The following is a 12,432-nucleotide window of genomic DNA, read 5'->3' on the forward strand; positions in this document are numbered from 1 at the left end:
CTGGAACATCCAGTGGCCTGGGTTTAGCACGGAGGGACTGCAGAGTGGCAACATGCAGGAAGTTTAGTCTGTGGACTTGGGAAAGAAAATCACAGTTACATGAGGAACTGACTGCAGGGATGATGATGGATTCCAACTTTGGCTCTAACCTTTCCAAGATTGACATCTAAGAAAGAGTCTGCTTTGTTTGGCTCATGCTTCACACAAATCAAGGCTTTTGAAGCGTAGAAATTGCTGTGTTCCTGTATTAGTTGTTGTGCCACTGTTGTTCAGACACTTGGATGCTTTCTCTTCCTCAAAAGAGCTACTTTACTGAGGGGAAAAAGAGAGTTAAATGCCTGGAAAAAATTAAGAGGAGAAAATACACAAAAAACTTGCATTCCATGTCAAGTTTAATTAAATGTGTGTTTACACAACCACGTGTGACTGGATGCAGGAGCACTGAATGTGTTTGGGTGCTTGTATATGAGCATAAAAGGGCTCATGCCCACCAGGGCAGCTGTGCCTCCTGCCAGAAAGCTGGGCTGGGATTGTGCAAACACTTGCACTTGGGAATTCAGTGTTACTTTGGAATTCTGGTGGGAAGTTGTGGTGTCCTTCATTTTTAGAGCTGCTGGCTGGAATGCCCTCCTGGTATTGTCATCCAGTGTCAAAGGACTATGAAAAGCTATGAGGGATAATTTATCAGTATTTCTGTGTTCCTTCTCTTGGGAGTTCATGCAAGTAGTAATCATGTGGGGGCATGGATGGGGAGGAAGGAATGAAACTGGGAATCCAGGCAGACAGGTGACATTAGAGTGAAAGCTCTGTAATTCTCACATAGAATCACAGAATGGATTGGGTTGGAAAAGACCTCTGAGATCATCAAGTCCAACCCTTGGTCCAGCTCCAGTCCCTTTACCAGATCATGGCACTCAGTGCCACGGCCAAGCTCAGGTTCAAAACCTCCAGGGATGGGGAATCCACCCCCTCTCTGGGCAACCCATTCCAATGCCTGAGCACTCTCTCTGCAAAGAATTTTTTTCTGCTCTCCAACTTCAATTTCCCCTGGCAGAGCTTGAGCCCGTGCCCCCTTGTCCTATTGCTGAGTGCCTGGTAGTCTTAGGGACTAAGTGCTGTTTGTCTCCTGGAATGGCCCCATGAAGAGCAGCCTCTGTGAAGCAGCTCTGAGGAGTTCAGTACACTGGTATCACTGGAGCACCACCCATGAATATTCCATGCTGCTGCTTCTCCATTGCTCTGTACCTTGTGTTATCCCTGCCCTTGGCAGAGGGAGGGGGCAGGCAGGGGGGGAACTGTTCTGTGAAGCTCTGGCTCCTGTGTGGGGCTCCTGCTTTTCCCTTCTCCCACCAATCCCTGTCTGGGTTTTGCCTCTGCAGCCGCAGCTACGTGTTCTCGTCCCTGGCCACCTCAGCTGTGTCCTTTGCCACGGGGGCTCTGGGCATGTGGATCCCTCTGTACCTCCACAGGGCACAGGTGGTGCAGAAGACAGCAGAGACCTGCAGCTCCCAGCCCTGTGGCACCAAAGATAGGTGAGAGTCAGGCTGAGGGGAGGACAGGGGGTGGGGACTTATTTACCAGAGGAAACAGGCAAGTCCCCAGAATGTCTGTCATTTCCTCTGGGCCCTTGCAACAATGAGAGGAAATGCTGTGCTTGTAAACTGGGGTTTATTTCTCCTCTTCATTGCGTGAAGTCAGACCAAGGCAGAAGCAATGACCTCAGCCCTGTCGGAGTTCCCAGGCTGGGGATGCAGAGTGGGAAAGAGACTTTTGTCTTTACCTTGGAGGATGTTTGGAGAGCTGAGAATTTGGCTCCTGAAGACCCCTCTGTGGGAACAGCAGAATAAGCTGCAGGTTGGGTGACCCCAGTGGTGGCTGCAATTCCAAGGCTGGAATGGTTCCCCTAAAGCTGCAGGGACTCCCCCCAAGGGCTTTTGTTCCTGGGTGAGGCAGGACTTTGCTGTTCCATTGCTCTGTAAATTGCTGAGTTTTGCTGAAGAATGTCACAGATCTGGGACACTTTGGGCTGGAGTGCTTGATGTTACACAGTGGTTTGGGTTTTCAGTCCTGGTTATGCAACAATATCACTTGCAGCACATGAGCCATGAAAAGTAATTCTTCATTTTGAGCTTTAGCAGGATGGCACTAAACAGAAAATGCTATAAAAGCATTTCTCCAGGTAAATGAAAGATATGAATAACTGCCTTTTGTCAGCTCTTTCACTTTTTAGCTTGTGAGGGAAAATAATATTAGGAAAAACCTTCTTGCTGTAGCTGACATAATCCCATCCCAAGTAAACTACTTAGTGGTTTGGAGTCCCATCAACCAGACTGTCCAGCAGGCAGGCACAGGCTGTTCTGCAAAAATCCAGTGAGCAGAAAACTCAGCCCCAGCCTGCCCATCTGCTGTTTACAAAGAGCTTTCCCCTCCTTGATGACACCTCGATTTGGAGCTGCCCGGGAGCTACTCAAATGTCATTGCCAAAGACTCTGTAATGCAAGTCCTGCACATGCAGGACAGAGCCCTGACAGCTCCTGGCTCTTTAAATTGAAAGGAACACATTTCAAATGTGTAACCCAACAGGTTCTTTGAAGTGGTCTGAAAGGAGTTATAAAGTCAAAGTATGTTGAAAATCGTGGTATTTAAGACTCTTACTAGGTTTGCTTTCCTTTAAGCTTCCTGCTGCCTGTTCTGTCCATGATGTCCCATTGCATGATCAATGTGCAGGTTATTAATTAGTCTTGTGCATGCATAATTAGCTGCACAAGGCACTCTGCAGGAAGCTCAGTCCCTCCTAAAGCAGCAGTGTGAGCCCTTTGCCCAGGGGTCAGTGCCTGTCTGCAAGGCTGAGATCCTTGTGCTTTGTTTTCCTTAATTGCAGGGGAAGAGGGCTGAAACCACCAGCACTCAGCAGGGCAGCTCTTTGGAACTTTTACTTTTTGAATCTATTTCAATCTTTTAAAACTTTAAACCTGTTCTAAATTTGCAAAGCCAGTGTGCAGGTTTCTAACAATCTATGCTGACAGTTTATCCTAGGAGTGTGTCCAAAGAGCATTGCCCATTTTGGGAAAAACCTCCAAAAATCCCCACTCCTGTTTCTTATTTGTGGGTTTTTTACTTTCCCAGCCTGATCTTTGGGGCCATCACGTGCTTCACTGGCTTCCTGGGGGTCATCACAGGGGCAGGAGCGACCAAGTGGTGCCGCCTGAAGACGCAGCGCGCTGACCCTCTGGTGTGTGCCGTGGGCATGCTGGGCTCTGCCATCTTCATCTGCCTCATCTTCGTGGCTGCCAAGAGCAGCATCGTGGGAGCCTATGTGAGTATAATCCTCCCCATATGCCAAACTCCTGTGTGCAGTGTCCCCTGCAGGGAGCCCGAGGTGGTGTTGTGCTCCTGCCCTTGTGGATGTGCTGCTTTGGCGCTGTCTGGGGGTGTCTGATATCCTGCTGCTCATCCCTGCTCCCTGCCTGCCATCCAGCAGCCATGGAAACCCACGGTCTCTGCCTTGGGCTGCTCTATCTGGACCTCCATCCACACCTTTATGGCTCTTGCCTAAAGTTTTGGTGCAGGAAAATCCACCACTTCCCTTGCAAGGAGGGTGTTGTAGCTGCAATGGTGCCAGGTTATAATTAGAGTATAATTTGTCTGTGGGCCTGCTTTTGGATGCCTTTAGGTATCATTCATTTTCATAACCAGGTTGATTGCAGCAAACCAATATTAATTACTGGGTGATTTCAATTTGTTGTGAGCTGTATTACCACAGCCCAGGAACACACAGCACAAATGCACATTAAAATATGGCCCCTTCCTGAGCACTTGTAATCAAATTATACACAAAGATGGCAAAGAGATCCTGACAAACAGAATTCTCACTTTGCAGCAGTCAGATGGGTCCCCATGAGACAATGAGCTCTCACTGAAGTGTGGTGGCCACCAGATCACCATCCCCTCTCTGCCTTAGTTAGTGGGGAGTCTCCAATGTCAACCAGTGTGGCATCAGCTGCAATGGAGTGTTCAGCATTCCAGCCAGAACCTGCAGAGCCCTCAGATTTGTAGGGTTGATTCTTTTGGGAAATGACCTGCACACCCATCAGCATGATCCCCCTGGCCCTTCCATGCTGCCTGCTCTCTCCCTCCCCTGGACACACTGTTTCTCCCCTGCTTCCTCTCACAGGTGGTTTTGCTTGCTGGGACAGCTGCTGTTCCACTCCTGTCACAGCCACTCCTGCCTGGAACTGGTAGACAGATGCCTGTTTTTCCATCCAGTCTTTCCATGCTAATCCAGTCAATTATTGGAAGTGGTAGAAGTGGCTGGCAAGGTGGAATAAACCAGCTTTCTGTGTCACTTTGCTGCCCAGACACCTGTATTTCTCTTTCACTGTCTTCCTTGTCTGTGTAGTCCAGCCAGTTCCTACTCAGTTTTCCTTACAGTGTGTGGATTTGTGTTGTAATCCAGCTCCTTAAAGCACCGATTTGCACATCTGTGAGTTCCACTCTTTGTGGAATATGTACTCTTTGAAACCTTGGGTTTCAAACCTGCCTCTGGAGACCCATTATCTGTGTGGCATCATCATTTGCACTGCTCAGACATTTCAACTGCAGATTTTACACTTGTTTAAATCTCCAAATGACTGGGGAGAGATGCTTTGGTTCTCCTGCCTCATGACACTGTTCCAAGTTCCTCAATTTCAGCATCTATTTCTATTCCTCAAAGACATTTTATGATCTTGCAGAAGCAGCAAATCCCAGAGTAAAACCTTGCCATGGAGCTTTTACAGCCTCTCAGTCTGAGCTCCAGGGACTTTCTGTTGACGTGGTGTTGGTGACCTGCCTGTTTCTGAGGCCTCAGTGTTGCCCAGCACTGAGTTGCAGCTCAAATCACTCCAGATTCAACAGCTCATGAGGGGGTCTTACCAACCAGTTCAGAGAGAAATGCAAAGAGTGAAGATGTTGGCAGATACCATGGAAGGAGTTTGTGACCTGCTTAGACCTTGCTGTCATTGCTGCTGATGTGACCACTCTGAAACTTACTTTATTTATCATTTTTGGGAATCATAATCTGCTAACTCACTTCAACAGAAAGGCTTGAGGGGGCCATGAGTTCTTGTCAGCTCAGCACAGATGAGCAACTGGATACCAAATGGAGATGGGGAGATATTACACAGCTGGAGTCAGAAGAGGATGTTTCTGTAGAGCTGAAATCTCAGTGTAAAGTGAGGCTTCAAAAAGTGTGTGAGGAGTCAAAGCCCTGAGCATTTCAGGAGCTATTGATGTGTTCTGGAGCTGCCCTGTTTGCAGTCAGCATCCCCAGAGTCTGTCTCCAGCAGTAACATCACATATCCTCATATGCCCTTTGCAGGGCATGAACTCATTTCTCTAAATCCCCATTAGCAGCTGAAGGACAGACATTTTTTAATGTCAGTATCTTTTGTCCTACTTTTTGATCTTCCTCTTGTTCCTCTTCTCCTTTTAGCAGTAGCCACATGTTAAGCACGTTTCATGGAATGAGTGAAATACTCATTCAGCCACTGAGAACTGGTGTGCTCTGAAGCTGGGAGCATTTCAGTGATTTATTTATGCTGAATTCCTGCTGCCTGTCACAGTTCCTGCATGTGTGCAGTTCACATCACCTCAAGGCAAGCAGGTGCCTGTTTGCTGTGTGTGTGAGCAGGCAGGGCTTGTGGATGCCGCATTTGGAAGAGTGATTGCATCTTCCCCAAGCTCAGTTTAGTCTCTTCAGCCACAGAACCTCAGCAGCAGCAAAGCCGTGGCAGGAGAGGTGTCAGAGCAGGTCTGAGAGCCCACCTGGGCTGTGGGACATGTGGCTTCAAGTCCTGTCAGCTTGGTTCAGTGGGTCTGTATTCTGAGCTTGGCAGCTCCAGTGAGAGCCAAGCTCCAATGGGCAGTGGGAAAGTGGAAACCAGGATTTGGAAATGGAAGTGGACACCAGGTGACCAGCTGGGCTGCACTGACCAGCTTGGACCCATCACGGAGGAAGCAGAAACAGCCACAGAAAGAGGGGATGGGGAGGGGAAAATGTGTGGGAAGTAAAGACAGTTTTAGAAACAAATAGAGGAAGCTTCTGCAGGTCAGACTTGCTAAATAAAGCAAATTCTTCCTGGCAGTGACACGATGGTCTGAGGGGTTTGGGGAACCTCAGCTGCTTTGTGGGACAGACAGCAGCAGTGGTCATGTCGTGCCAGAGCTGCCACTCCTGCAGTTCCTTGGCTTTGAATGTCTCCTGTTGACCATCTCCAGAGAGCCAAGGGTTGTATTTCACCACAAGGCACTGATGCTGCCAAGCCCATAATGAATTCCTGTCCTGACTGTCCATAGACACTTCCCAAGTTATGCCATCAGGGGGAAGGTTCCCCCACACAGTGGGTGCAGAACCTCACTTGGTTTGCTGCAGAGTGTAACACTTAATTTGGTTCCTAGTGATGCAAATCTCTGTGTCTGGGGGAGTTGTGGCCTTCTTGCCTGTTCTAACGGACTTTTTGGAACAGAATGATGAAAATTGGACTTTATGATCTTAAAGGTGTTTTTCCAACCTCAGTGATTCTGTGATTGTTGGTATGGAAGCCCAGGGCTCTCTCTTCCTGCTGCTTTCTCATATTCTGCTATAACCAAACGTGTCAGCCTTTTTTTTTAGCTGCTCTGTAGTTCATCACCTTCATTTACACCAACAAAGTTGCAGATCAACCCAGCAGAGCTCTGATACAAGTCCGTGGTTTGCTGACATTCAGGATAAACCACAACAGAAACAAGGAGTGTATTGTGTAGCTAAGAGACAAATTAGCAACAAAGGCAAGTTTGCAACAGGTTATTTTTCCTTTGAATGTCAAGTGAATAAACCTTCTCCTTTTTGTGTGTTTTGTTACAACAGATTTGCATTTTTATCGGAGAAACTCTTCTGTTTTCAAACTGGGCTATCACAGCAGACATTCTAATGGTGAGTGCACTTTGGAACAGCATCTTTTGGTGTTCAGAGCAGTTCATGAGCTTGCAGGAAGAACCTGAAATTCACAATTTCTTCTAAATCCTAGCCCCTACTTCAGCCTATTCTGGTTTTTATTACTGATATATATATATAGAGAGAGAGAAGATTCTTCTTGTCCTTTGTTCTGAGCATCAGGGAGAGAAGGTGTCCAGACAAGACAACATTCCTGAATTAATTTCCCCACATTTTAAGTATTTGTGCAAAGCCCCACATGCACAGAATTCAGGCAGAATTTCCAAACAGTCAGCACATTCATGGCTTTTGTTGTCAGTAACTCAGCTTTGTTCTGCAGTAGGAAATCCTTCCCTCCCTCCCTCCTCCGACCACAAAGGCAGCCCATCTACCTTCCATTCAACACCATCACAATAGAAACCACCTCTGGGAGAGCAGGAGGAAAAGAAAGTAGAAAGAATTTTTGGACTGTGTCCACCTTGTCCAAGAGGAAACTGTCACGGACTTTTCACCTCACGTGCTTCATTTTCCATTCTTTCTCTACCACAGAGCTTTTTAAGTCTTTCACATAAGCAAGTTGACCTCAGCAGCCCCATTTTCACATGAAATGGTCTGGAGATTTGTTCAAGAGCCTCGTGTGTTTTGCAGAGGCTTCATCAGAGCTGTACAAAGCCCATCACACACAACATATGTCGAAACCCTGTTGTGAAGGTGGTGTTGCTTATTGTATGAAAAAGAAAAGGCACTGAGGCACAGAACCACTACAGGACTTGCCCCAGGTCTGTAGTCAGCTTGTTGTCAGAACTAAAAATATAATCAGTCTGGCATCAACAGAAACCTCCCTTGACTTGTGTTTGTTGGTTATGCAAACATCAAGGAGGAAACAATCGGGCTCAGCACTGGAGATGGAAAGATAACGGTGTTGATGTATTGATTCAGCAAAGGACTTCAGGCCTCTGCTTTAGTTCTGTTTATGTTGAGGTTCAAGGTTTGTTTGTATTTTGGGGCAGCTCTGCAGTTGCCATCAGTGATAACTTTCCATCTTTAACTCGTTGGTGCTGGGAACGCTTTGGGACTGGGGTGGGTGGATTCCACCTCTCTCAGGTGTGAGTGAGCAGAGACAGGAACTGTCTGGGACTGTGGCAGCCTTGGAGAGCCTTACCAGTCATCCTGCATTTTGGAGGGATGCAATTGCAGTTATTTCTGTTGCTTTGGAGTAAAAGAACTCCATAAGAAATGATTGGAAGTCGTAGTTCTATTTTTCAAAACAAAGGAAAGGAATGAAAACCATGTTAAAAATTGGATTTTGGTCATTCCTGCCAACTCTTCAGCTCCCTGTTCTCTGGTCTGGTTAGAAAACTGAACTGTCACATGTAATGCCCAGCTTGATGCACCAACAGCACTTGTGGACCTGTGAAAGTGCTGAAGAGATAAATTTAAGCATCTTTTCTCTGAGTGCAGGGCTGTGAGCAGAGGGCTGGATGCAGTGGGGCCACAGGGGGTTGGGAGGCTGTTCAGGCTGTCTCTGGGTCAGACCCACCTCTGACAGATGCTGTGTGGGAAGTCTTTGCCAGAGGAGGGTGTGGATGTGCTTTAGCAAGATGCACTTTAACTGTTTGGCAAATTAATTTCTACTGATTACTATTTATTTGGTGTAATCAGAAGTGTGGCTGCTCTTGCCTGGGGCTGGGAAGGAGTTTAAAAGCATTATTAGCATGAGCTTAACAACAGTTTTATCCTATACATAAATATTACCCTGTTTTCATGGATAAAAGCTCTCAACACTGGCTGCACACTCTTCCTGCTGATCTCATTATGCCACGAGTGAGGCTTTTTGGAAACTGCATCCCAGATTATTTCTCACAGCTCTCCCAGGACTTACAGATCTCATGACTGGTTAAGAGCCCTATTGGGCAGGTTGTTAAGCACCTCCAGAGGTTTTGCAAGTCGAATTTCCGTGGCAAAACAAGGGTTGTTTGCTTATTATCTTCCAATTTACTTGTTGGCTCTCCCTGGCTTGGTGCTCCCATGGCATGTGCTGGATGGGGTCGTTGTGTGGCTCCCTGACTGTGTGCCAAGGTGCCAAGGGCTGGCTCTGGTGAACTGTTGGTGCTGCAGAATGTTCTGCACTGCCTGAGATTCTGAGATTCTGATGTTTGTTCCAAATGCAAATTTGTACAAAGCAGGCCATGTTCTCCTGGGCACAGCTCTCCATATCCCCTCCCAGGCACATGCTCAGATGGTGCTTGGGGAGAGGGGGGATGTTTGGTATGGAGAATGCTAATTATGAAACAAATTCCATCAGCCATCTTTGCAAATTGGCCTTAAAATTACCAGAACCCCAAAGTAACATTAAAACTGCCTTGTAAGAGCAATAATGAATGAGCTTCAGTGCAGCAGGCAGGTGTGGAACAGGCTGGGACACTGGGAATGCCTGGGAATTTGTGGAATCAGGTCCTAATAGTGGGGTTTTCCCTCCATAGCACATCTCAAAAATAAAGATGATGGACAGAGGCTTGGTGGCATTTGTGTATGAGCCAGGAGGCAATTGAAAGGGCTATTTCAGTCACAGCCTCTTGAGGTCTTTGCTGAGAAAAGCCATTCCCCAGTTGATGCACAGTCCTGACACTCATGCAGAAGAATTGCTCTGCATATTTCTGTTTCCTTTTAAAACATTGGTTCTTTTTATATGGTCGTGACCTGCCTTGGAGGAGCTGCTCTGGTGTTTTGTTGTGGAGTCAAAGCCTTCCTTTAGGCTTGAAAGAGGCACAGAGTGATGCTCACTGTGCCCCAGGCAGGGAGGAATGTTGCTTTTGTCCTGATTACCTTCCCTATAAATAACCCCCCGTTATTTATTTAGTCCAAAATGCTGCCCTATTTTTGAAGCTGGAGATAAGTTGCATTTCCAAGAGCTCTTGCTGGTGCTCCCCTCAGTGCCTGCACAGAGCAGGCAGGATGGGCAGTGCCTGGAATGAGCTCATTCCAAGCCATGCCAGGGCAGGTGTGCCAGGGGCTGCAGGTGGAGGTGCCCTGCTCTGAGCTGGGCTGGGCTCTGGGCACCAGGGCAGCCCTTTTGACTTCACTGAGGAGTATTTTATTAGGCAGTGCCTGCCTGGTTTTTGTGAAGGGTCTCTCTGGATCACAGATCACAGAGATCACAGACTATTCTGAGTTAGAAGGGACCCACAAGGATCATCGAGTCCAACTCTTAAGTCAATGGCCCACAGGGGGGATTGAACCCATGACCTTGGCATTATTGCAACCAGGTTTTAACCAACTGAGCTCATCTCAGAGTCTCACAGACTCCTCTGAGCAGCAGGTGCTTCAGGAACACTGGGCTATTCCCAGGCTCTGTCAGTGCCTGGCACAGGGTTAGGTGTGTTTGCTTTGCCTTTGGTGCTGGAAGTATGAATTGTCCTGATGCAGAAAGGGCAATAAAGTTATTTAGAGAGTGGAGTTTTCTATCAAAGCTTAGCCATGAACACCAGAAGTTCCCTCTTGGGCACATGGCCCCTTTCTGGGAGAAGGGTGGTCTCCCCAGTTGTTTTATTTCAGAGCAGCTTCCTGTGTCCCCCCAGGAGGGAGCTGTCACAGTAACCCATGGCCTCTGAACCCCTGTGTGAAGGGCAGAGGTTTCCAGAGCTGCTTGCTCAGCCTCCCTGCCCCTGCTCTGTGGCTGGACCTGGACCAGGCTTGGGCCAGGACCATCCCACAGGCAGAGCTGCTGTGGCTCTCCCACCTCCAGGCTCTGGGGCATGTCCAAACCAGGCCAGGCATGGTTTGAGTTTAGGGCTATTTTAGCATCCAAATGCCCATTTAGAGCTGTAATTTACTGCTGTCTTCCTAGAACAGTGATGATGTTTGCTACCAATTGCTTCCTGTCCATCAGGAGAAAATGCTTTTGAAGCAAGGAGAGGGTGGAGTATTTTTTTTTTGGTGTTTTGGAAATGTTGGTTTAAGCTTTTTTTTTTTCCCTTCCAATATCTTTTCAGGCAGGACAAAAAGTCTTGTGTTCATTTGCTTGTCACATGTTGGGGTTTAGGTTTGAGTGGGATGTTTGTCCCTTGAATTCCAGACTAAATTTACCAAGTTTTGGCAATTCTTATTGTTTCAACCATCAATAACTTCCTCAGCTAAACACAATGAAAACTTGCTGGAAATTGAAGTGCTACTTGCAAAATTATTTCTGCATAACACAGCTACCCATGCAAAATTATATCTAATATATGTGTGAGTGTGTATTCCTGTGTATAAATATATATATGTGTATGTACATGGTTCAGGTAGTCAAGTTTCTTCCTCTCACTGACACCAATTCATTGCCACTCCCTGGAAATAGTAAATTTTTAATAAATGTGCCATGTCCTTTGTCCTTTTGCTGAGAAAATTGGTATAATACAGGGCCAGGCAGGCTTTCTTCTCCAGGTTTGCTGACATGAACTAGGCAGAAATTAAAATACTTTAGATTTAAAATCCCCTGTTTCACAGGCACACACAGCTCTGGGCTCTTGAATTAGGCAGAATTCCACTGTCTCCTCTCAGATGCCTTTTCCCAAACAGCCCTTGCAGAGAATTTCTCCATTGCCCTGTGTGACCTGGAGCCAGGTGAGAAGAACAACAGCAACAGCTCACTCTTAGTTTTCTTTCTTTCTGTCTGACCTCTCCAGTTTGCACCCATTTCCTGCCTCTTTGGGGGTGCCAGTGAATTGTGGGGCTCTCCTGTTCACAGCCTGACCTTCAGCACGTTCCTGTGTCTCTAGAGGTAATTTTCCTCTTGGGATTTCTTTCTTGGAGTCATGTTCTGAGCTCCTGGATGCAGAAGGATGACAGGGCTGCCCTCCACAGCTGGGTGGCTGCTGTGGATCTGAACATCTTTTGCTCTTTTATTGCACAACAGGAGTTTACCAGGCTGCCTGTTTAATACATGGCATCAAAGTGCATCAGCTCTGTGCATTTGCAGCTTTGTCAAAGCAGGGATGAAAGAACTGCAGGTCATTCTGAAAGCACGTGGTAAAACCCTGAGGAAAAGCATTTACTCTGATTTTACCCATCACTCATAATTGTCTGTGCTTGGAATGAGATGATCATTCCAAACAGGCATCAGTTCTCCTCTGGTGTGGATTTTCTCAATTCTCTTCCTTTTCTTGCTGGTTTTTATGGCTCATTCTTTCCACTGCAGGCAGGGCAGCTCCCCTTCCCCTGGAGGAGCTGGGAAGGCACTGGAATGTGCTTCAGGTCCTGTGCCCTGAGTGAGCTCCCCCTGCCTCAGTCAGCTCAGGTGATGCATCTCTGGGTGGCTCTGGCCAGTCCTAAATGTCACATTTAATTCATAAGTGACCCCAGGAAAGGATTGCGAGAATGAGTTGAAGCCTGGCAAGGCAGGACTTCTAAAGGAAGTCTGAAGAGAGAAAGTGGACAAATAAAAGGGCTCATGGTCTCCAAATCATTGAACAAGAGCCATTCCTGCAGGGCACAGGCTC

The 12,432-nt window shown here is 47.2% G+C and overlaps 1 protein-coding gene across 2 annotated transcripts in view; it reads left to right on the top strand.

The window, feature by feature from the left end:
- LOC139681538 (sphingosine-1-phosphate transporter SPNS2-like) overlaps positions 1–12,432 on the top strand; it is a 118,238-nt gene that overhangs the window by 78,826 nt on the left and 26,980 nt on the right. For both annotated transcript variants that reach the window (XR_011699533.1, XM_071574983.1), the window contains exons 7-9: positions 1,380–1,532; positions 3,127–3,316; positions 6,887–6,952. Coding sequence is in view for 1 of the 2 variants with exons in the window: in XM_071574983.1 (XP_071431084.1) it covers positions 1,380–1,532; positions 3,127–3,316; positions 6,887–6,952 (409 nt within the window). In the remaining variant the exon portion in view is untranslated. The remainder of the gene's footprint in view (positions 1–1,379; positions 1,533–3,126; positions 3,317–6,886; positions 6,953–12,432) is intronic.

Source organism: Pithys albifrons, chromosome 21 (genome assembly GCF_047495875.1).
Source record: "Pithys albifrons albifrons isolate INPA30051 chromosome 21, PitAlb_v1, whole genome shotgun sequence".
Lineage (NCBI taxonomy): Eukaryota > Metazoa > Chordata > Aves > Passeriformes > Thamnophilidae > Pithys > Pithys albifrons.